Source organism: Entelurus aequoreus, linkage group LG23, assembly GCF_033978785.1.
Source record: "Entelurus aequoreus isolate RoL-2023_Sb linkage group LG23, RoL_Eaeq_v1.1, whole genome shotgun sequence".
Taxonomy (NCBI): Eukaryota; Metazoa; Chordata; class Actinopteri; order Syngnathiformes; family Syngnathidae; genus Entelurus; species Entelurus aequoreus.
In genome coordinates this window covers 22,450,192-22,476,738 of record NC_084753.1, presented here as the reverse complement: position 1 = coordinate 22,476,738, position 26,547 = coordinate 22,450,192, and the positions used below count along the sequence as shown (strand labels likewise).

Genomic DNA, 26,547 nt, shown 5'->3' with positions numbered 1-26,547 from the left:
ACTCCACACAGAAAGATCCCGAGCCCGGGATTGAACTAATGACTACTCAGGACCTTCGTATTGTGAGGCAGATGCACTAACCCCTCTTCCACCAGTGCTGCCGTATAAAAAATCCTATCCTGGCCTATCCCAGTTGACTTCAGGCGAAAGGCAGAGTTAAACAGAGTCCACGCGCGGTCAAAAAGACGCCGCACACGAGTAAACAGAGTCCATGTATGTGCGACATGGGTCCAAACAAAGAGGCCACTAGCATGCAGTGTGGTTTTTATGCGCAATGATTTTGGCAGTGTTTTAATGCCATAAACAAAGCACAAGAAGAACATGCAAATTCCATGCAGAGATGCTTCAATGGAGGTTAAAACCCACACCTCCTGACTCTAAAGCAGACATGCTAAACACTACACCACCTTGCTGCACAAATTGGAATAGATCTCAAAGTTATTATGTCAAGAGAAGATCAAAAAATCCTTTAATGCCTCCTTGTGGCCAGCTGGATAATAAATACAGAAGTTTCTACAAGTACAGTATGCAACATATGAGTAAATCCTATTCAGAATTCTACTGAAACGTTTTCGTAAAAATGTGCCTCAGAAGGAGCAGAAATGGCGTTAAAACTGGTGTATGTGAGTGTAAAATACTTACCCTTTCGTACAATTTTCTCAAGAATGTTAAAGTAGTTTTTCTGCGCGGCTCCGCTCAATGACGTCAGCTGGGATCTGGCTATCAACTGGAAAAGCTACGTAGCACAAACAACAGAGAGAGAGAAAGAGACACGGTTAAGACAGGAAAATGGCTGATTACGCTGAAACAGAAAGAAGAGATCGCGGCTGCTCACTTTTGTCACGTAGTTGAATCGTCTCAAGTCATGGATGGCACTGGAAAAGTCCAGGCGGTTTAGCGCTTCGCCGAGAGTGCAGTACCCGTGGCGCTGTGGGTAGTAACATGACAATGTTTTAATTTCACTTCAACAAATGTGATATGCGATTTCATAGAGGATCCAGTACTCACTTCTTTTGTGCTGCCTTTCTGCACATAGATCCATTTATCCCTGAAAGAAACTGCAAAAGGATGAAAAAAAAAGACAGCAAATTACCATAATGACCTCATACAAGACCAATCTAAATATAAGACACCCGTTGTTTTCAAGACCTATTTATGAATAAATATTTTTTAAGAACAAATTTTTTTTTTTTTCAAATAAAATTCTGTTTTTAATATCAGTGAAATAAAAACTGGTAGATTGTGCTAAAAAAAGGATCTACTATTCCTGAGCTGCTGTTCGTCATTATCTTAAAATCGTAATTAGAACCTCCTCCTATCTTTTAAAGGCCTACTGAAACCCACTACTACCGACCACGCAGTCTGATGAAATCTTAACATTGCAACACATGCCAATACGGCCGGGTTAACTTATAAAGTGCAATTTTAAATTTCCCGCTAAACTTCCGGGTGAAAACATCTATGTATGATGACGTATGCGCGTGACGTCAATCGTTGAAACGGAAGTATTCGGACACTTTGTATACAATACAAAAAGCTCTGTTTTCATCGCAAAATTCCACAGTATTCTGGACATCTGTGTTGGTGATTCTTTTGCAATTTGTTTAATGAACAATGAAGACGGCAAAGAAGAAAGCTTTAGGTGGGATCGGTGTATTAGCGGCTGGCTACAGCAACACAACCAGGACTTTGACTTGGATAGCAGACGCGCTATCTGACGCTAGCCGCCGACGGCATCTATGATCGGGTGAAGTCCTTCGTCGCTCCGTCGATCGCTGGAACGCAGGTGAGCACGGGTGTTGTTGAACAGATGAGGGCTGGCTGGCGTAGGTGGATAGCTAATGTTTTTAGCATAGCTCTGTGAGGTCCCGTTGCTAAGTTAGCTTCAATGGCGTCGTCGTTAGCAACAGCATTGTTAAGCTTCGCCAGGCTGGAAAGCATTAACCGTGTAGTTACATGTCCGTGGTTTAATAGTATTGTTGATTTTCTGTCTATCCTTCCAGTCAGGGGTTTATTTCTTTTGTTTCTATCTGCAGTTAAGCCCGATGCTATCACGTTAGCTCCGTTAGCTAAAGTGCTTCGCCGATGTATTGTCGTGGAGATAGAAGTCACTGTGAATGTCCATTTCGCGTTCTCGACTCTCATTTTCAAGAGGATATAGTATCCGAGGTGGTTTAAAATACAAATCCGTGATCCACAATAGAAAAAGGAGAGAGTGTGGAATCCAATGAGCCAGCTTGTACCTAAGTTACGGTCAGAGCGAAAAAAGATGCGTCCTGCACTGCACTCTAGTCCTTCACTCTCACGTTCCTCATCCACGAATCTTTCATCCTGGCTCAAATTAATGGGGTAATCGTCGCTTTCTCGGTCCGAATCGCTCTCGCTGCTGGTGTAAACAATGGGGAAATGTGAGGAGCTTTTCAACCTGTGACGTCACGCTACTACAGGCAAGGCTTTTTTTATCGGCGACCAAAAGTTGCGAACTTTATCGTCGATGTTCTCTACTAAATCCTTTCAGCAAAAATATGGCAATATCGCGAAATGATCAAGTATGACACATAGAATGGATCTGCTATCCCCGTTTGACTAAAAAAATGTCATTTCAGTAGGCCTTTAACTTACCCAAACTTTGAGAGACGGGAAGAAAATCTCTGACTCACTTGTGATAAAATCACTTGACGTCACATGTTTGTTTGCACGCATAACTCTCTAGATCAGGGGTGCCCAAACTTTTTGACTCGGGGGCCGCATTGGGTTAAAAAAATCTGGCTGTGTATATATATATATATATATATATATATATATATATATATATATATATATATATATAGATATATATACTGTGTGTATATATATATATATATATATATATACTGTATATATATCTATATATATATATATATATATATATATATATATATATATATATATTAGATATATATGTATATATATACTGTATATATATCTATATATATATACTGTATATATATCTATATATATATATATATATATATATATATAGATATATATATATGTATATATATATATATATATATATATATATATATATATATATATATATATATATATATATATATATATATATATATATATATATATATATATATATATATATATATATATATATATATATATATATATATATATATATATATATATATATAGAGAGAGAGAGAGAGAGAGATATATACACTACCGTTCAAAAGTTTGGGGTCACCCAAACAATTTTGTGGAATAGCCTTCATTTCTAAGAACAAGAATAGACTGTCGAGTTTCAGATGAAAGTTCTCTTTTTCTGGCCATTTTGAGCGTTTAATTGACCCCACAAATGTGATGCTCCAGAAACTCAATCTGCTCAAAGGAAGGTCAGTTTTATAGCTTCTGTAACGAGCTAAACTGTTTTCAGATGTGTGAACATGATTGCACAAGGGTTTTCTAATCATCAATTAGCCTTCTGAGCCAATGAGCAAACACATTGAAACCATTAGAACACTGGAGTGATAGTTGCTGGAAATGGGCCTCTATACACCTATGTAGATATTGCACCAAAAACCAGACATCTGCAGCTAGAATAGTCATTTACCACATTAGCAATGTATAGAGTGTATTTCTTTAAAGTTAAGACTAGTTTAAAGTTATCTTCATTGAAAAGTACAGTGCTTTTCCTTCAAAAATAAGGACATTTCAATGTGACCCCAAACTTTTGAACAGTAGTGTATATATATATATATGTGTGTGTATATAGTCGAGGTTACTGTGGTTTATCCATTATACAGTCAGTGCTCAATACCAGGGTAGAACGGAATATACGTTAGGTCAGGAAAAAACACAGAGGCTATTTCATCCCTACAGGCCTGTTTCGCAGGTTTCCCTGCTCTTCAGAGGATTTCATTAAAATATTTTTTTTAAATCTCCTGAAGAGCAGGGAAACCTGCAAAACAGGCTTGTAGGGATGAAATAGCCTCTGTGTTTTTTCCTGACCTAACGTGTATATATATATATATATATATATATATATATATATATATATATATATATATATATATATATATATATATATATATACATATATATATATATATTCTGAGTGCGATGATGTCATGTTATCTATGGGAAAAATGCATTTATAGACAATATAATTTGCCTGAGCGGCAAGGAGTCACCGAGGGTAACAAGCTGTGTTGGGTTAGTTACTGAAAACCAGTAACTAGTTACAGTTACTAGTTACTTTATTTCAAAAGTAACTCAGTTACTAACTCAGTTACTTACACCAAAAAGTAATGCGTTACTGTGAAAAGTAACTATTTAGTTACTTATTTTTTTTCTTATTTTTTTAAGGCTCCCATTAATGCCCTTTTAGCCTTCATTTCAGTACTGTTATTGCACTGGAGAAAAATACAATCTCAATTTGCATCACTGAACTCTGCGAAGCAATGTGGTCTACATACAACACACAAAGACAAAGATATGTTACAAAGGCCAATTTGTTTCTGGCCAGAACAAATTGACAAAACTATTTTAAATAGCTGCAACATAACATACATAAGTAACAAACAGCATAATAACAGCATAGCTGTAAAGCAAGAAAGGCACACACTACATACACAAAGCCTAACCAGGCATTTTTTCCTCAAGGAATTCTGACACAAAGTCATGTCTGAAGCCCAGAACACTCTACACATTTCCCCAGTTTTAGTTTAGAGATAAGGAAAGATTGGCCTGGCCCACAAGCATCCCTCTTTATGTTTGTGAACTTTATAGTCTATACATTTAGAGTGATGTGATAATCAAACACTCTAGAAGTCTAGAATGAAAGAGTATATAAGAGAATTGACAGCAACGTTCCCTCTAAGGCTGTGCAATTGCGCACTGCTCAAGCGTCCTCTGCGCAAGGCAAATCTATGCCACGCACAAAATCAAATAAAAAAATAAGCGCATAACAATTTTCGACACGACACGGACACGACAGAGAAAACACTTTTCGTCATCATTGTTCAAATATTGTAACGTCTGTCGAGACGCTTTGAGGACATGAATTCCATCGATCACTTTACTGAGCAAAACTCTTTATTGTCGGTCATAAACACATCACCAAAACATTAGTAAAAAAAAATATATCTAGCCAAAGTGGTCATTTTCTGCAGTACAAACCAGACCAAAAGCAACGTTGTTATATGAACAGCAGCCGCTCGCTCTTTCTCACTTGCGCCAACACATGCACATATGGCACTTAGCCAGTGATGCGTTTACAGCCACACAAAAATTCGGACAACTCCAACACCACACATAAAGTGTAATTCCAGGTCGTTACTCTATGATTTACCAATTAAATGTGTGCTTATTCTAGTGTCATTTATTAGGAATCTTAATTTATAAATATTAATCATGAAATGCTGTTAGTATATTAAATAAATACTAATAAAAATATATATTTTGCAAACAGGAAGTTGCAGGAATGTACACAAAATCCCCTGCTTACATCTCATTGTGCAACATGTGAATGTTATAATGAGAACTAAATGCAATGTCTGAAAGGGGTACAAATTATTTCCAAAGCAGGACCTCCACCCAAACAAACAATACAAGTACACAGTTCATGAAAAACAATATTTTTTGTTATTGTCATTGTAAGTGGGCCTAAACACTTATATTAGAAATGGAAATGACTGCTGTCATTTGATTATAATAATAAGAGAATGTTGTCTGTCTATCTGTGTTGGCCCTGCGATGAGGTGGGGACTTGTCCAGGGTGTACCTCGCCTTCCGCCCGAATGCAGCTGAGATAGGCTCCAGCACCCCCCGCGACTCCGAAAGGGACAAGCGGTAGAAAATGGATGGAGATGTAACTTGTTATTTAGTCAGGTTTGGGACAGGTGTGCTGCTGGTGTAGCCACAGTGTGCACGTCTGATGTTGCTCACATGGGCTCCACTGAATGCTCAGGGAGTTTTTGCGTTTGCTCACACATGAACAATTAGAGGGAACATTGATTGACAGAGTGTGTGTACCTTCAGTGCTGAATGATGAGCAGAGGCAGAGTTAATCCTTAAGTGGTGGTGCTGGAGGTGAAGTGGCTTTGGAGTCTCTGTCTCTCTTTACTAGCTACGTCGAAGCATGTTGCTTATGTAGTTTGTTTCAGCAGATTTGAATTGCTGTTATGGGCAGTAGATAGGATATTTGATCCAAAGCACAATTTACATTTAACTAAAATGTTGTTTTCTTTGTGCTCGACAAAAGAAAAGTAGTGAAAATATCTCCATGTTAATAAACTCGACTTCTGGCTCCGCCATGATCAGACACGCCCCCCCCCTCTCTCCTCCACCTCCCCACACTCACACACACACACCCAGACACTCACAAAGAGCGCAGGTCTCTCTTCTCCGGTTTGTGACACAAGAAGAATCAGAACGACGACACTGCAGCCAGCGCTCCGATAAAACACACTTCATACTACATAAAAAGTAACGTAAAATAACGCAGTAACGCATCATGTAGTAACGGTAACTGAGTTACTGAATATAAAAAATAACGCGTTAGATTACTAGTTACCGCCGAAACTAACGGCGTTACAGTAACGCGTTACTTTGTAACGCGTTAGTCCCAACACTGGTAACAAGCGGTAGGAAATGGATTAGAAAGGACAGATTTTTAAAAAATTAAAATAAAATAAAAAATAATAATAATTATATATATATATATTTTATTTATTTATTTGGGACATCCTGCTCTAGATCTTTCACAATTTTTTTTAAGATGAAAAAAAACAACCTAAATACATATATATTTTTTTAAATATCCGAATTTTAGCTTGCTGAGTCTGTTTCATTGACCAGTTTACCATTATATCCAAATTAGCATATTAATTATATTGTTTGCTAACTTGCTTTGAAACACTTTCTTGGATCAAGTCTCGGTCATATGTGAGTGACAGGGAGAAAAGTTTTGACTTGCTTGGGGAAAAGTTGTTTGGCATCCTAAATATGAGACGACTCACCGACTATTTTTTTCCAGGGGTGAAAGCAAATACCGGCCAATATCTGGCTCCTTACCAAGACACAAAAACTCACACTGGGATTTAGTGTTGTTGTTGTAGAAATCCTTCCTCCTTTTTGGGGTGGCAAGTTCACAGATATCTTCAACAAACAGATGTTCAGAGTTGTCGCAGGGGAAGCTGACAAAAAAAGAGAGTACATTAAATAACAGCGTGATAATTTATTTGTGACTTTACAGATAATAATCCATCCGTCCATTTTCTACCGTTTGTCCCTTTCGGGGTTGCGGGGGCTGCTGGAGCCTATATCAGCTGCATTCGGGCGGAAGGCGGGGTACACCCTGGACAAGTCACCACCTCATCACAGGGCCAACACAGATAGACAGACAACATTCACACTCACATTCACACACTAGGGCCAATTTAGTGTTGCCAATCAACCTATCCCCAGGTGCATGTCTTTGGAGGTGGGAGGAAACCGTAGTACCCGGAGGGAACCCACGCAGTCACGGGGAGAACATGCAAACTCCACACAGAAAGACCCCGAGCCTGGGATTGAACCCAGGACCTTCGTATTGTGAGGCACATGCAGTAACCCCTGTCCTACCGTGCTGCCCACAGATAATAATAATAACAATAATAATAAATAATAATACATTTTGCGCTTTTCAAAACCTTAAAGACGCTTGACAGTGTAAAAAAAAATATGAGCCTGGAAACAGAACAAATACAGTTTTAAAATATGACTGTGGAGGGGGGCGTGGCCTGCGGGCCTGCAGCGAAGTGGGGTGTGCCAGGACCGGCCTCGAAATCAGCGACAGGTGCGTAGATGGTCCACCTGGGCCTTGTTATCTAATCACCTGTCGCTCTGTTATAAGCAGCAGCCAGGAGGACAGACGGGGTTGGAGCTGGAGCCAGAGCGCGAGCGAGAGCGAAAGAGGAAAAAGACAATTGCTGGAAAGCAACTGAGAGACTTATTGAAAAATAAAACAATATTGTAACCCTGAAATGGGCTCTCATGTCGGTGCTTGGTGGTCTGAAGAACCCCCAGGAGGGCAACCTCCACAATGACAATGACAGATAGATGACATTTATACTGTATAGAGCATGGGTGTCAAACTCTGGCCCGCGGGCCAGATGTGGCCCGCCGAGTAATTTCATTTGGCCCTTGAGGCAATATCAAATTAACATTACATCTGGCGGTGCCGCTGTAACACAGCATTCACCGCTAACATACTTGACAATACTCCCAATTTCCCCGGAGACTCTTGGGAGACTCACCTATATTGAAGGCGTGCCTTAAAAGGCAATGCCTAGCATTCTCTTCCACCTGTCGTCTCGTTCACTTACTCCCCATATTATTATTATTATGCGGCTTTTAAACACACAGACATAGGGCTGCAAGACATACTTATACGTAGTCAACAGCCATACAGATCATACTGACGGTAGCCATATAAAAAATGTTGATACTGTTACAAATATGCGCCACACTGTGAATCCACACCAAACAAGAATGACAAACACATTTCGGGAGAACATCCGCACCGTAACACAACATAAACACAACATAAACCCAACAGAACAAATACCCAGAACCCTTTGCAGTACTAACTCTTCCGGGACGCTACAATATAAACCCCCCGCTACCCCCAAACCCCACCCCCCAACCCCACCCACCTCATCTGTACTGTTAAACTGGTCACACAAAATGGTTAATGGTTGATGGTTGATTATATGACCGAAATAAACTTATTTCATTCATTCATTCATTCTTTTATTGCTTGTTCCATATTCAGTGTTAAAGCAAATCAGTGTAGCAAACTGAGCAATAATTAACATTTTATTCATGCACTTTCTCTTGCTACTTCAAGGCTTGAATGTTTGATTCATTCATTATTATTTTATTTTCAAATGTATTATTAGCCTGTGGAAAAACTTTATTTTGATATTTACCTCAGAAGGCTGCACATAGAAAAGAGGCATTAAATTTTTATTTAAATTTTATTTGATATGCCATTGATATTTTTTAATTATTATAATTATTATTTGAAACTCGATTTTGCATGTCGCTATAAAGTTATATAAGCCTTGCTTGTTCAATATTCAATGCAAAACTTGTTTGGGTCCCTATTAAAAGGTTAATTTTTTCAACCTTGGCCTGCGGCTTTGTTCAGTTTGAAATTCTGGCCCACTCTGTATTTGAGTTTGACACCCCTGGTATAGAGATTGAACAATTTTGATCGCAGTATTGATTCCTGTTGTACGCGGCGAGACGTATGTTTGCCTTGCTTAATGTATTGCTTCCTGTTGGATAAGTAGCTTCTTACCCAGTTCAAGACCAACCCTGTGATGCCACACCGATGTAATTTGTTAATTAAGATATTATGGTTAATTGTATCAATTGCTTTTGTTAAGTCCATAAACACTGCAGCTGCACATTATTTACAATCTATCACATTGGTAATTTTCTCCATTGTTTCGATTAATGCCGTAGATGTTGGAATGTTCGCTCTGTATCCGTCTTGGTCGTTACACTTTTATTTATGAATTTGTCCAACAGTTGTTCGATGTTCTCAGGAAATGTGCAAGTAAGGAACTGATGTTTGCCTACAGTCTAATAAATCGGTACAACTTTTGCTATTTTCAAGAATTTGCCTGTTTGAAATTATAGGTTACTGATGTACTTTATTGGTTCTGAAATCTCTTTAATAATCTTTTCTATATAAATTCTGATACAATCATATTCAGTCTTCAAGCCGAGGATGTGCTTGTGCAGCCCTTTGAGACACTTGTGATTTAGGGCTATATAAATAATCTTTGATTGATTGATTGATTCAATTTACATTAATACACATTTTTGATTATTTCCTCGTCTGTCATGTCCATGAGGAACATGTAGTTGGGATTTTTCTGTCTGGTGTCATTCAAGTCCTCAACTGATAGGGGATCTAGGATATTTTCTTTCAAATATGGTCCAATATTTACAAAGTAATTCTAGAAGTTTTCAACTACCGGTACTTCATTTATATTGTAATTTTTTAAGTTTCCTTCTGAGAAATGTTGAGGGTAATCCTTGTTGCTCTAATGTTGTTTTTGTTCCTAATACATATATAACAAAATACAACAACTAGAAAATACAATACCGGTAGGAATTGTGCGTTTGAATGTACAGTAGGAATAGTTTGAATATTGAAGAATGCTTATTGTGGAATGTATAAAGAAAGGTGGAAACGGTTTAACTGTGAAATGGTTTGATCATGCTGTACTAAAGTCAGGCTGTCAAAACACTTTGCCGCTTTGGTTAAAAAAAGATATGTGTGCGACAGGACTACCTTTTTGGCTAATTTCGGATATAAATCAATGTTTTTTCTTGACAATAAAATGTATTTATTTATACGACTCATAGACGTAAACATTTTTTAAGAAAAGATATGTTTTTTTTGGTCCTTTCCGGGTTTTGAACCCACATTAGTGGGTTAAAAACCTCTCAGCCAAACCGCCTAGCTGTCAAAATCATGTGCAACGTTGAATGTTAAAGGGAGCAATTCGGCAAAAGTATTGTTTTTTGCTAATTTCAGACTAAGTAAATGTTTTTTTTTACTACAACAAATATAATTTTTGATAGTGTGGAATATATACTTGCAGTCAAGGTTATTTTTAGGCGGGAAAAAATGGCAACCGTAAGTGAGAAATTACATTGTCCAATATTTTGGAATATCATGAATACTGTAAAAACTGGGAATTTTTAGGGGTTAAGGCGGGGGTCAGCAACCCGCGGCTCTCGAGCCACATGCGGGTTTTAGTGCCGCCCTAGTGGCTCCCTGGAGCATTTTTAAAAAAGGATTGAAAATGGAAAAAGATGGGGGGAAAATAGTTTTATTATTGGTATGTTTTTTGTTTGAGGACAAACATTATACAAACCTTCCCAATTGTTAGAAAGTCCACTGTTTAATATGTTTGTGTGTATGCTTCACTGATGAGAGTATTTGGTGAACATTTTGTCCGACTAATTTCGGCAGTTCTTGAACTCACCATAGTGTGGACAGTGATGCAACAGTTTGTTTACATGTAAAATCTTCCACTCCTTCTTTGTCTAATTTTGTCCACCAAAAGTTTCATGCTGTGCGTGAATGCACAAAGATGCGCTTTGTTGATCTTATTGACTTGTTGGAGTGCTAATCAGGCATATTTGGTCAGTGCATGACTGCAAGCTAATCAATGCTAACATGCTATTTAGGCTAGCTGTATGTACATATTGCATCATGCCCACTGCTCCCCTCACCTTCCAGGGGGTGAAGAAGGGTGATGGGTCAAATGCAGAGAATAATGTGACAATCATTGGTACTTTAACTTTAACTTATTATTATGCCTCATTTGTAGGTATATTTGAGCTCATTAAATATCTTTTACTTTTATCCTCTTTGTATATAATTTAGTTTTGCATGTCTCATGACACATTATCTGTATGTAATACTGGCTGCATTTCAGATAGTTGTGTGTGTTACAGACCACAGCAAACATTACTTAGCTTGTCAAAGATTGTAATAAATCTATTAAAAGAAGACAGCGTGCCGTTTCCTTTGACACACACACATCTATTATACCTTTGGCCATTAAAAGCCAGTCATTTCCAGGACTCATCTCACCTTCTGAGTAGCCTCTGATTTACCAATGTTTCCTAATGTTGTGTAAAAATGTATAGAATAAATATTAAATTTCAACATTTCTGTCAACAAAGATTTGCTTCAGCCTGTAACACATAGTCATTTTGATAGTAGGCTATTATAGCTAATGTAGACACTTATATCATGTGTTGCCTTCATTATAAGACTTATATACGGCTTTTAATTTTTGCGGCTCCAGACAGATTTTTTTTGGTATTTTTGGTCCAATATGGCTCTTTCAACGTTTTGGGTTGCCGACCCCTGGGTTAAAGCATTCACACAATAATAACGGATATCTTCAACAAACAGAAGATGACAAAAAAAAGAAGTAAATTAAATAACAGTGTCTTGTATGACCCGTGTTTAGAAAAAAAATCCTCAACATATTTTGGGGTCCATGTTTTATCACTGGGGCTGTACCTTCAAAAGGGGATGCTAAAAAGGGATATCATAAGAATACAAAATTAGGATTGGACTTTGGTTTAGCTCCAGTATCGTAATCAATTGTGCAGGTATACCAAAATAAATAGTCGTGGAGTGCACATATTGGCTACTTCTTGAAGAGAGCGAGTTTAACTGTAATCCCCTTGTCTCCATTAATTTATGAGGTCGGGCAGGAAGACAGGGGAGGGCACTGATCCGTCTCGCTGAATTATAAGGGAGGCGTGCAGCAGCCAAGCCTTTTACACATGTTGCACGTGGAAACAACTATCTCCTTAGAGACAGAGGAAGACATCAAGAAGCAGCAGCGGGGGGAAAAAAAGGAGAATAGTTTAACTACATCCTGAAATACATCTGCTAAGACCCAAGATAATTTATGTATTTATTTGCAACTTTGAGGGATTTCATTATTAGCTGTGCTCTGAAACAATGCAGTTACATGTCATTGCATTAAAATGACATGTACAAACCCATATGAGTTGGGAAATTGTGCTAGATGTAAATATAAACAGAATACAATGATTTGCAAATCCTTTTCAACTCATATTCAGTTGAATGCACTACAAAGACAAGATATTTGATGTTCAAACTCATAAACTTTATTTTTTTTTGCAAATAATAATTAACTTAGAATTTCATGGCTGCAACACGTGCCAAAGTAGTTGGGAAAGGGCATGTTCACCACTGTGTTACATGGCCTTTCCTTTTAACAACACTCAGTAAACGTTTGGGAACTGAGGACACACATTGTTTAAGCTTCTCAGGTGGAATTCTTTCCCATTCTTGCTTGATGTACAGCTTAAGTTGTTCAACAATCCGGGGGTCTCAGTTGTGGTATTTTAGGCACACATTTTCAATGGGAGACAGGTCTGGACTACAGGCAGGCCAGTCTAGTACCCGCACCCTTTTACTATGAAGCCACGTTGATGTAACACGTGGCTTGGCATTGTCTTGCTGAAATAAGCAGGGGCGTCCATGGTAACGTTGCTTGGATGGCAACATATGTTGCTCCAAAACCTGTATGTACCTTTCAGCATTAATGGCCCCTTCACAGATGTGTAAGTTACCCATGTCTTGGGCACTAATACAACCCCATACCATCACAGATGCTGGCTTTTCAACTTTGCGCCTATAACAATCCGGATGGTTCTTTTCGTCTTTGGTCCGGAGGACACGACGTCCACAGTTTCCAAAAACAATTTGAAATGTGGACTCGTCAGACCACAGAACACTTTTCCACTTTGTATCAGTCCATCTTAGATGAGCTCAGGCCCAGCGAAGCCGACGGCGTTTCTGGGTGTTGTTGATAAACGGTTTTCGCCTTCCATAGGAGAGTTTTAACTTGCACTTACAGATGTAGCGACCAACTGTAGTTACTGACAGTGGGTTTCTGAAGTGTTCCTGAGCCCTTGTGGTGATATCCTTTACACACTGATGTCGCTTGTTGACGCAGTACAGCCTGAGAGATCGAAGGTCACGGGCTTAGCTGCTTACGTGCAGTGATTTCTCCAGATTCTCTGAACCCTTTGATGGTATTATGGACCGTAGATTGTGAAATCCCTAAATTCTTGCAATGGCTGGTTAAGAAAGGTTTTACTTAAACTGTTCAACAATTTGCTCACGCATTTGTTGACAAAGTGGTGACCCTCGCCCCATCCTTGTTTGTAAATGACTGAGCATTTCATGGAATTTACTTTTATACCCAATCATGGCACCCACATGTTCCCAATTTGCCTGTTCACCTGTGGGATGTTCCAAATAAGTGTTTGATGAGCATTCCTCAACTTTATCAGTATTTATTGCCACCTTTCCCAACTTCTTTGTCACGTGTTGCTGGCATCAAATTCTAAAGTTAATGATTATTTGCAAAAAAAAAAATGTTTATCAGTTTGAACATCAAATATGTTGTCTTTGTAGCATATTCAACTGAATATGCGCTGAAAATGATTTGCAAATCATTGTATTCTGTTTATATTTACATCTAACACAATTTCCCAACTCATATGGAAACGGGGTTTGTATTAGGTTTAAGAGGATTATACGTCGGTATCTCAAAGGCACGCTGAGAGTCAACTGACTGTTTTGTGGTGCTTAACGTTTACATTTTCACATCAATACATTTAAATAAGTGCACATCTGCAACACAACTTTTATTACCTCATTTGTCAGAAACATGTAGAAGGGCTAGGGTTAAATAAGCTTGGCTTCTTCCTACTCCTTTTTAGACATGTTGGATTGTGCAAGTGTAAACGTAGTTCTGAAATAAGTCCAAAACAAATACAGTGGCACCTCCACTTGAGAGTGCCCCAACCTAAGAGTTTTTGGTATTAGAGCTGTCTCTTGTCGTAGGTTGCAAGCAAAAATTTGTAGTACAAGCTCCCCTGTTTCGCAGTGGTGGAAACTGAATACATTGACTTAAATAAAACTGGAAAGAGTCCGCCACCGTGGTGGCGCCGTTCTGCTGCCGTTACGCATCCAGCGGAAATTAGAGGTGAGTTCAGTAAGATCTGACTAAAACATCTGGTTTTACTCACAAGCATGAGCTTATAGCTAGAGATCAACATAACTTGGTGCTTTTTCTAACCATGGAAAGGAAGAAAGAGAATCTGAGGGACAGCCCTGAGAAGAAGTGGATGCTTGCAACTAAAAGTATAACAATTAGCCGAGGGACAACTCTTACCTAAAACTATTAAGTTGGGGCACTCTTACGTTGAGGTACCACTGTAGTTGAGACTAAATCAACAGCTACTTTGCTAGTAATTGCAACCAAATAGTGCACCAAATCTTTCCTTAATTGCTCCAAGGTTCACTTAATTAACACTCAATTGATTAAATTATCAATTATTAATTGCTGATTTTAGGTTTAAAATGTGTTACTTATAACAGTTTTGCGATGGTCACAGTTTTTCTCTGGAACTCATTATTTATATTTATATTATTTCAATAGGAGATTTTTCTTACTGTATCATATTCCACTCTATTCTCTGATTAACTCCATCTTGGCCTTGGCTGTTGCAGATAAATAAATGAGACAATACACGTAAAAAGACTGCAATAAGTACATTGAAACACAACAATGGTGTAACGTGCTATTCCGCACCTCCACTTGATGAGGTCACATTGCCAGTCAAGCTGTCACTTGGCAAGGGGCCAATCTGCTCGCAATGTAATTGTCCGAGACCGTGACTTGGGTCTTTCAGCGTGTGAAGACAGCTCGCATCTCATTGTGCGTTGGCCAATCAACAGAAAATAGCAACATTGTGACCCGAGTGAGACGTCACCGAGTAGCATTATGATTCCCACTTTCAGTGCTTACGCAATGCCAAGAACAATGAGACAGCGTGTACACAATGGACCAATAAGCATTGTAAGCTTTAGGCATAAGTCATTAATGACTAATTCATGTGAATTAGCAAATAGGAAGTTGCTCCAAAAATGGTCATGTTTAATGTACTGAATATAAAGTATGTTGAGAAAAAAATCAATTACCGGTACTATGCATGTCAGTCAATCCCTCATGTTGTGTACAAATGATACCACTTTCAATACTGTTGATACCATGAGCTGTAGCCTATCCCCGCTGATCGAACATACAATCCTTATAAGGAAATATTTCATTCGCACTAACAGGTTTTTCCAGTGTTTAATTATGTATGCATGCTTCAACAAAGCTCTATGAATCCTTTCAAATTAAACATCGCAATTTATGTTATGACATTATTTATAGAGCCTACACACCTTGCAGTGGAAACACCAACATGTTTAGGGTTTACGGATGTACTGTACAATAAAGGCCTACTGAAACCCACTACTACCGACCACGCAGTCTAATAGTTTATATATCAATGATGAAATCTTAACATTGCAACACATGCCAATACGGCCGGGTTAACTTATAAAGTGCAATTTTAAATTTCGTCACGCTACTTACGGTACAGGCAAGGCTTTTTTTTATCAGCGACCAAAAGTTGCGAACTTTATCGTCGATGTTCTCTACTAAATCCTTTCAGCAAAAATATGGCAATATCGCAAAATGATCAAGTATGACACATAGAATGGATCTGCTATCCCCGTTTAAATAAAAAAAAATCATTTCAGTAGGCCTTTAAGCTCTGTTTCCACCAAGCAGGTCTGTTTGGTACAGTGTCCATTTTTCGGTGTGTCTGCTATAGTGTTGTCCCGATACCAATATTTTGGTACCGGTACCAAAATTATTTCTATACTTTTCGGTACTTTTCTAAATAAAGGGGACCACAAAAAAATGCATAATTGGCTTTATTGCAACAAAAAATCTTACGGTAAATTAAACATATGTTTCTTATTGCAAGTTTTTCCTTAAATAAAATAGTGAACAAACAAGACAACTTGTCTTTTAGTAGTAAGTAAACAAACAAAGGCTCCTAATTTAGCTTCTGACGTATGCAGTAACATATTGTGTCATTTTCCATTCTATTATTTTGTCAAAATGATTAAGGACAAGTGGTAGGAATTGAATTATTAATCTACTTGTTCATTTACTGTTAATATCAGCTTACTTTGTCTTTTAACATGTTCTATCTACACTTCTGTTAAAATGTAATATTCACTTATTCTTCTGTTGTTTGATACTTTACATTAGTTTTGCATGATACCACAAATTTGGGTATAAATCCGATACCAAGTCGTTACAGGATCATACATTGGTCATATTCAAAGTCCTCATGTGTCCAGGGACATATTTCCTGAGTTTATAAACATAATATAATTTTTTTTTAAACGAAAGAAGATTTTGCAATGCCAAAAGATATCGACGTAATTATAGTGGTCTCGACTAGATACGCTACTGTACTTGGTATTATTATAGTGGATGTCAGGTGTAGATCCAGAGGCGGTATAGTACTGAATATGATTCTTTAGTATCACGGTACTATACTAATACCGGTATACCGTACAACCCTAGTCTGCTATATACCTTCCCAATACATTGACTGGTACCCCTAAAAAAAACACACTAAAACTAATATGCTCCTAATCTATATAAATCATGTGTCAATGGTCATTATTATTTTGTAAAGGCATCATTTTTGATACAGCCCACATATGTTTTGTGTATAATGTGGGTTTGTGTGATGCTATTCTGCTAACGTGCAGACTTTCAATGAAAGAATACAATGAAAATGACTTGCTCTTACTCATTTAAGTCTATCTCTCTGTTACTGTCTTCCAGCTCGTGTCCGTAGATGACCATCTTCTTCCAGCCGTGTTCTGTCTTTGTCCAGCTGCACCCTGGGGACCTCCAGTCCTGGCCCAAGAAAGGCATTTTATTTGCTACTTGGGGGGTGGTCGCTGAAATACAAAGCACCTGCAAGATTTGACACAATTCTAAATTATGTTCTAACACATCCATGTGTATTTTGTATTCAACTTTGAAGAAAAACAAGTAAAGTTATATCGGTAACCATTGTTATTTTTGTTTTCTTAGCACAATCAAAAGGTCCACAAGGGACAAGCGGTAGGAAATGGATGGATGGATGTGTATCCCATCTAATTATCAAAATATTTTGATGGCATCTCCTTTCCACATACAGTAGATAGACTTACACAAAGAAACAATGTATTTATTCTATACAGCTTTTGGCTTTACTACAAGTTAAGTAGTAGTACTATTTTTAGCCTATTTTGTTAGTGACATTGATGGGTAAACAACAGCAGTTCACATAGCATACACTATAGCGTTTTTTATGATTGTTGACAGCCCGTTTATAGAATATTATAACACATCTAAAAGCTATTATTTATACAAAAAATAATCTAAACATACCTTAAAAGGCAATGACAACTCGTTTACGTACGTCTTCCGTGTCTGTTCTGGGTTTTCTTGCTCAAAATATTGACGGAAGTAAACACAGCCCGGACTCTCCACTGAGCTCCGCCTACCTTCTGTCTGATTGGACGAATCATATGAATAAATCTTGTTGCTATGCGTAGCAGCGCTCCGGATTGGCTAGGAGTAAGCTGTCAATCACTGTCTTTTTCCTAATCCTCGCTGTTTGGTTGGGGCTTTCTCCGACACGTGACAGCAGGACGTCGCACATGTACTAGTATTTTGATTTTTGAAGTTAAGTCAGTTATGATTCACATAAAGAATACATTCCTTGTATCCCCCAAATTCAAATTTTACCATAAAATTCCCATTGAAATAAATACCTCCAAATTTTGAATTTCTCAACAACAATCATTCCAGCATCGACATTCAATGTTCCACTTTTTGCATGTCCATTTTTTTTTTTTTAATTAGATATGTCAAACGACTCAAATATTTAATTGGGATTAGTCACATTTTGTCCATTGTTAATTCATAGCTGACCGGATTAACCGCAAATATAAGATTGTTTTCATCTTTAATAGGTATGTCTTATTAAAATGTACACCTAATATAGGACTGGACAATTTGATTTAACCAAATGTGTATTGTCAAATGATTATTTAAAAAATTATATTAATCACACATTTGAATTAGGAATAATCATAATTCATCGCAGGGTATTACTGGCTTGCATAATTTAAATCATTTTGAACAAAGACCCAATATTTGGACAAAAAATGTCACAGAATGTCACCTATTTTTTTTGTATGTTTCGCTTCAACGCACATCAGTTATTTGCTCAAATGTTGGTAATAGTTATATATAGAGATGTCCGATAATGGCTTTTTTGCCAATATCCGATATTCCGATATTGTCCAACTCTTAATTACCGATTCCGATATCAACCGATACCGATATATACGGTCATGGAATTAACACATTATTATGCCTAATTTTTTTGTGATGCCCTGCTGGATGCATTAAACAATGTAACAAAGTTTTCCAAAATAAGAGAACAACTTCAACTCAAATTATGGAAAAAATTGCCAACATGGTACTGCCATATTTGAAGTCACAAAGTGCATTATTTTTTTTTTAAATGCCTTAAAATAGCAGCTTGGAATTTGGGATATGCTCTCCCTGAGATAATCCTGATACCCACTACAACTATGGGAAATACTATACTTTGACTTTCACAAAGTCTAAGTCTAAGTCTAAGTTTTTAGAAAGTGCATTATTCTTTTTTTTTTTTAAAACATGCCTCAAAACAACAGCTACAAAAACAATGAAGGCACGCAGCTTCAGTCCAGAGTATACTAGAGTAATAAAGTAAACAATAACATAGTCCTCATTTAGTGCAAGACTGCCTGGCATACTGTATAACAGGAAATTATAAACTGGGCTCAATCTGCCCTGCTGTAACGTATTTGTATGAGTAACACAAATGTGCTGCAAGCTAGTGGTGAGTGCTTGAAGTGGCCTATTCATTCAGCCAGAGCTTCTGAAATGCTGCGTTGAGACTGGCCATCTCCGTTCACTGCAAGCTGCAAAGTGTGCGCCATGCAGGGCAGACTAGCCAACGTAGCTTTTGACATACTGCGTGCGTTGTTCCTGACCACAACGTGAGCTTTCGCCCCGGGGTGGTTTTTGTTGTATTTTTGTTTTTTCTCGGCGGAGTCTTTAAGCGATACATGTGTGGTACTACTTTTTTTCGGTGTTGGCTTTTCATCCACCTTCCGCTTGTATTCATCTTGTATCTCCTTATGATTCTTGAAGAGGTGGGAGATCAAATTGGTCGTATTAAAGGAAGACGTCTTGGTTCCTCCTCGCATAACCAACTTTTTGCAGTCATTGTAAATTGCCAGTTTTTTATCCGTCAGATACACTTTAAAATAATCCCAAACCATAGACATGGTGTCGATAGTCAGTCATTGAGCTCGCTCGCTTGTTAACCACGGCTACAGCACCGGCAACAACACACTCTTGTTGTTATGCTGCGCTCGCGGAGGTTTGATGAGGTCATCAAGCGTCGCCACTAAACCTCTCATGCTGCAGTCGTCAACTCCTGTGTTGTGTGTGGGGAGAGGGGACAGGGGAGGGGCTGCTGACTGGGTTTATATCCGTGTTTTACCAGATATGTACCGCTCCGTACAACGGCGTTTTAAAAAGTAATTAATTTTGCTTTTTGAAACCGATACCGATAATTTCCGATATCACATTTTAAAGCATTTATCGGCCGATAATATAGGCAGGCCGGTATTATCGGACATCTCTAGTTATATATAAAGTCCTGTCATGGTATATTTTGGAGTGAAATTTGCCTGTAAGCACATTAGTCAAGAGTTTTCTTACTCATCATATCAAATGGTGAATGCGTTGACCCGATCATTGATCGTAAAACAAAACACGCCATCTTTCAGGTAACCATCCACAATTAAGGTAATGGAGCATGTATGATCAAAATAAAGTACGTAATTAATCTGTGTTTATACATGACTAATGCAATAATCTTTTGTGATTAATCACATAGTTAAGTCTTTTTTTTTGACAGCCCTAATGCAAATTTTTACTAACCTATGCTTTTTTAGCAGCTCAACACAAAATGGACACAAACAGATACAGACACATGCACACACAAAGACGCAAGACATTTTCCACCTGGCTTTCAATCCATATATATATGTTTGTATATATATGTTTGTATATATATATATAGATATCCATCCATCCATCCATTTTCTACCGCTTATTCCCTTCGGGGTCGCGGGGGGCGCTGGAGCCTATCTCAGCTACAGTCGGGCGGAAGGCGGGGTACACCCTGGACAAGTTGCCACCTCATCGCAGGGCCAACACAGATAGACAGACAACATTCACACTCACATTCACACACTAGGGCCAATTTAGTGTTGCCAATCAACCTATCCCCAGGTGCATGTCTTTGGAGGTGGGAGGAAGCCGGAGTACCCGGAGGGAACCCACGCAGTCACGGGGAGAACATGCAAACTCCACACAGAAAGATCCTGAGGCCATATATATATATATATAGGGTTTTTTCCCCCCACTTAATCCTACTTTTTCTCTTTACTTGTCAGTCTGGGCTCTGGTGTAGTGTAGTTGCACATGCGTCAGTTGTGTGGGTGTGTTTACGGGCGCAATAACCAGGAAATGTTGTGTCGAAAAGGGCGCTGTCATGGGAACAGAAAAGCAAGCCCAAACAAGCAACCACACGTTAAAAAACAAGCCCAAAAAAACGCAACACAAGACTTACGAACTTTGCAAACAACTAAAAAAAAAAGTTGCTTATAATACATGGACTTGGCAACACTCAGGTGATTATGTCAATATGTCAATATACAGTATGTAAGTAATTTATTTTTAATTATGTGTAACTGCTGCTGTTTTCTGTTATTTGTATATGTATTTCTGTAACAATTTTTGCTACCCTCTTGGCCAGGTCACTCTTGGAAAAGAGATTTTAAACTCACATAGTTTTTTTTTACCTGGTTAAATACAGGATATTGATTGATTGATTGATTGATACTGATAACTCAACTCAAAGGGACAATGGATAGAAATAACTTCAGTTGTTTGGCAAGGGCGACCTAAACTTGCAAATCAATATACATTTTTCTTTGTCCATTTCTGAACTTTATTTGCTCCTGTAACTTAAGATTTGTACGGTATGAATTGAGGGTCACACAGGATACGATTTAATCGCTTGATAAAACATTAGTGCTGCTAAAGGAAACTTTCGTTAACATGTTATTATGGCGTTAACTTTGACAGCCTTAAGGAGAACTACATTTTTTGGGAATTTTGCCTAGAACACATATGTCTTTGTTCTTTCTTTATGCATTCTAATTCGTAATATACGGCAAGTACGAGGTGGCTAACAATGAAGCAAATGGGAGTCATGTACTGCGTCCATTAAGTCTTCGTAAAACACTTCCTAAAACCACCAACAATACTTCATTTACATCTCGTGACTTGAATATAAACCAAGTGTTAGCAATATTGTTAATATGAACGCTAACGCCAAGGAAGGCGCTGTGATCACGGAAAGGTAACAAGCTTATGCAGCTATACCGTCATATCAAGCTGGTGAGCTGCTGCTGCATCGCCTCTGAGTTGGTAAAAGGGAATTCCAGATTATAAATCATGCCTCTCTCTTGTAGAGGAGAAGGTTGTGGCCATAAACCGAGAAGTTGGTCAACTTTAACATTCACCTTTGGCACTCACCTATTTTGGTTTGTTTTACCGGTGTGAGAATTAGAATTAATTCTTTATCTAAACGGAAGATATAAACATCCCATCAGTCGACATCCCATTGAGAGCAGACAATGTACAGTAAGTGATTGTAATATTATGTTTGTGGTTTGTATTTCTTGTTCAGCAATTAGGAATAGTGCTCCTTGCTGGATCTGCTTATCACACAGCTTCTAAAACTTGTAGCTGAGATTCCTTATATTCAGGTTAAAAAATATCATCACTTGTCCCAAAGTAGTTGTTGTTGTTGGCTCTCATTAAATATGCCATGATTAGTGAGAGTTGTTCTTGTTGAAAGAAATAGTGAAAGTTTTGGTGCATCTGTGAAATTAATTAAATATTATGGTATTATGAATGTGCCTGTTGCTACATTACATATATACTTACAGCATGTATATAAAAAGCTGATGGAGGTTTTTGGAGGTTTTTTGAGCGCTTTATATGTGGAATAGAGCAACTCCCATTGGCACCATTGTTAGCTAACAGCTGCTAACATTTGTTTACGAGTTTAGAATGCATTACAAGAAACAATCTGTACGAAAGCCTATTGTGTGCCTTTAACCAGTTTTGTAATGTTCCTATGCCTTTAAGTTGATAGGTCAATCTGTGACGTCATTTCCACTTTAAAGCACTTCTTTGTCAGAATAGCCGGTTTCAATCAGTGGTGGCAGCCAACATTGTGTGCGTTGACGACTAAATACCACACACACACACACACACAAAACCACACATACATTCACATCTACCTTTCAGCAATAAAGATGATTAAAGTATTCTCTGGCCGGAATCTGTCCATCGTGTCCCAACTCTAAAAGAACTACTATCCCTTCCTTAGATTGGTCCTTCGAGCCGGATAGAGTTCCACCATCAGACACTATGGTGTCATCACCTGCTGATCACCAGCCCTCTGTCAGGCCAAAGAGAGACATTCAACTACCACAGCATTTGGCCCCTTACGATGTCACCCTCCTTCCCTCTCAACTGCCTGCTGCCCAAATCTCCTCACTACCAGTAGGACAACACGGTGAAGCAAGGCCAACCAGAGCTAGGAGTGCGTCCGGGTACCAGTCATCTGCTTCATCACGTCGATCCTCTCGGCGATCGCATGGGCTTCAACTGCTCTAAAATATTCCTGATGTTCAAACAGCTGCCCTAGAGGAGCGAATTAAAGGTTTGGAGTTTGCTGACCTACAGCAAGAAATAGAAGAGGAAAGGAAAGATGACTTGGAGGCGAAGAAATTGGATGCACAAGCTAAAGAAGGACAAAGACTACAAGAGGATGCTCACCTTGCCAAGGAGAATATGGCAAGGGAAATGGAACGGCGCAGACGCTTAAAGAAACTGGAGAAAGACTTACACATTGCCCGTATTGTCAAGTCTTTCTTGTCGGAGTCTGAAGATGATGCAATGTCAACAACGTCAGCTCCCATCAATAACTCCAATAAAATCCGCTGCCGCTATCCCGATTACACAGCCATTGACAACGATTCCCATTCCTGTCCAAGGTGCACAAACTTGTGTCCCGACTTTAGTAGGCCCCACTACAGCTCCTGTCTCTGTCACCTTGTCTCACTTATGGATTGTGAATTATAGACACAATTCTAAAAAAAAGTGCAGTTTTCCTTTAATTGAAATGAAAAGAGCACTTTTCTTAGTTCCAAATGAATACAGAAATTCTAAGACGATTCAAAGAATTTCACAGTCAATAAATTAATAGTTTTTAGGACACTCAGCTATTGAGCATTTACACACAATTTCTTCAGAAATTGCATTCTGTAGTTATGTACTGTACTTCTAATACTACTACTGTAATCATACAGTACCATGAATTGATTTACGTGGACCCCGACTTAAACAAGTTAAAAAAAACGTATTCGGGTGTTACCATTTAGTGGTCAATTGTACGGAATATGTACTGAACTGTGCAATCTACAAATAAAAGTTTCAATCAATCAATCAATACAACTGAGTAAAAAACACTATCCATCCATCCATCTTCTTCCGCTTATCCGAGGTCGGGTCGCGGGGGCAGCAGCCTAAGCAGGGAAGCCCAGACTTCCCTCTCCCCAGCCACTTCGTCCAGCTCCTCCCGGGGGATCCTGAGGCGTTCCCAGGCCAGCCGGGAGACATAGTCTTCCCAACGTGTCCTGGGTCTTCCCCGCGGCCTCCTACCGGTCGGACGTGCCCTAAACACCTCCCTAGGGAGGCGTTCGGGTGGCATCCTAACCAGATGCCCGAACCACCTCATCTGGCTCCTCTCGATGTGGAGGACCAGCGGCTTTACTTTGAGCTCCCCCCGGATGGCAGAGCTTCTCACCCTATCTCTAAGGGAGAGCCCCGCCACAAAAACACTATAACTGGCATTAAGACAAACATGCATTTGACACACTTTCACATACGATTTTGTGGCCATTTTTGCAACACCTTGGATTAATCTGCAACTATTTATTCCCAAACATGACAAAATTCACCAACTCATCCATTTATTTTGACAGTGAATGCTTTTTCAGCCATGTTATTGCTAAAATATAAGAATGTTTATGCAAAATAAGTAAACTTTGGCTTATCAAGGAAGCAGCAGTATAAATACCTCAGGGGTGGTGAAATTGAACTGACGCTAGAGAGCAAGACATGACCTGCCTGGATGTCTGTCAGAATTCCTAAAGGTGCGTCTGCAATGTGACTGAAATATACAGCACAAACGTTATTAGTAGGTATGCATGTGTGACAGACAAACTCCAGTTTCACCCCGCCGGTTACAACCTTTTAACACTGCAACAGAAATGAACATGATACAATGCTGTAGACTCACAAGGAAGTGTGATAAAGTTACACTTAATGTACAAAGTAGCTTCTTTGTGTAACAAACAACGATGTGTTTGTTAACATGTGCTTAGTCATTCCCCTATGAGACAGAAAACCAAATTGAATCGTTGTTGCAGGGTCTGATGTTTTTTCAGATTCTTGAATGACATTGATTCATTTTGAGCGAGAATGATGATAAATGAAAAGAAAAAGTCTCCCGGTCCTGGATTATTGATTCAGGGAAAATGAACATTTGACTTTTTGTACACATTTTCATGTCGACTTACCATCAAAATTGTTTCTTTTGTTGCAAATGTGCCACCCACCCACAACATTTCGAGGAAGTTGATGTAACAGTTTTTACTAACAAACTGCAGCCACACCAAACAAATCCTGCCTTTGTTGGTGTGTGTTCGGCAAAGACAAATTAAAGTTGAGGATCAAGTCAGTAGTTTCTCAAGCAGCGGAAATTGGAAGCCTCCCAAACACCCGCAAAAAAGATTTTCTGGGGGTTTTTGCTCACCCTAGGCTTTCTCACCATAACTAAAAATCTAGTTATTTAGCCTTCAGTCATATGTCATATAGAGCAGTGTTTTTCAACCTTTTCTGAGCCAAGGCACATTTTTTTCATAGAAAAATTTTTGAGGCACACCACCAGCAGAAAACATTAAAAAATGAAACTCAGCAGCCAATGAAGACTATTTCAGTTGTGCGGACGCTATCGTTCTTTGTGGGGACATTGTTCATTGTCATGTCATGTATGGATGTACTTTGTGGACGCTGTCTGCTCCACACGCTGGAAGTCATTGCTGTCGTCCAGCATTCTGTTTTTGTTTACTTTGCAGCCAGTTCAGTTTTAGTTTTGTTTTGCATAACCTCCCTAAGCTTCAATGCCTTTTCTTAGCGACACTCACCTTTTATTTATTTTTGGTTTAAGCGTTAGATACCTTTTTACCTGCACACTGCCTCCCGCTGTCGTCTGCATATTGTGATCACGACAAACATCTACAAAGCAATTAGCTACCTGCTGCCACATACTGATATGGAAGAGTATTACATGGTTACACTGCAGAGCTCGAGACAGTGCAGACCAACGTTCCCTCTAATGTGCGCGCCTGTGCAATTGCGCACTGCTCAAGCGTCCTCTGCGCACGGCAAATCTATGCCACGCACAAAATCTAATTAAAAAATAAGCGCATAACAATTTTCGACACACGGACACGACAGCGAAAACAGTTTTCGTCATCATTGTTCAAATATTGTAACGTCTGTCGAGACGCTTTGAGGACATGAATTCCATCCATCACTTTACTGAGCAAAACTCTTTATTGTCGGCCATAAACACATCACCAAAACATTAGTAAAAAAAATGATATCTAGCAAAACTGGTCATTTTCTGCAGTACAAACCAGACCAAAAGCAACTTTGTTATATCAACAGCAGCCGCTCGCTCTTTCTCACTTGCGCCAACACATGCACATATGGCACTTAGCCTGTGATGCGTTTACAGCCA

General features: G+C 38.7%; 1 protein-coding gene across 4 annotated transcripts in view; it reads right to left on the bottom strand.

Annotated features, from left to right (window-relative positions):
- The window catches only part of fbxo25 (F-box protein 25), a 31,178-nt gene extending 13,149 nt beyond the window's left edge, over window positions 1–18,029 (bottom strand). For 2 of the 4 annotated variants that reach the window (XM_062034665.1, XM_062034668.1), the window contains exons 1-6: window positions 17,919–18,021; window positions 17,290–17,459; window positions 7,087–7,190; window positions 1,009–1,058; window positions 836–928; window positions 643–736 (exon numbers count right to left, since the gene is read on the bottom strand). In XM_062034665.1, the coding sequence (XP_061890649.1) occupies window positions 643–736; window positions 836–928; window positions 1,009–1,058; window positions 7,087–7,190; window positions 17,290–17,417 (469 nt within the window). In that variant the 5' untranslated portion in view covers window positions 17,418–17,459; window positions 17,919–18,021. Of the gene's footprint in view, window positions 1–642; window positions 737–835; window positions 929–1,008; window positions 1,059–7,086; window positions 7,191–17,289; window positions 17,460–17,918 lie in introns of all 4 variants that reach the window. The other 2 variants (XM_062034666.1, XM_062034667.1) reach the window with 2 other exon arrangements.
- Window positions 18,030–26,547: the final 8,518 nt, after the last annotated feature.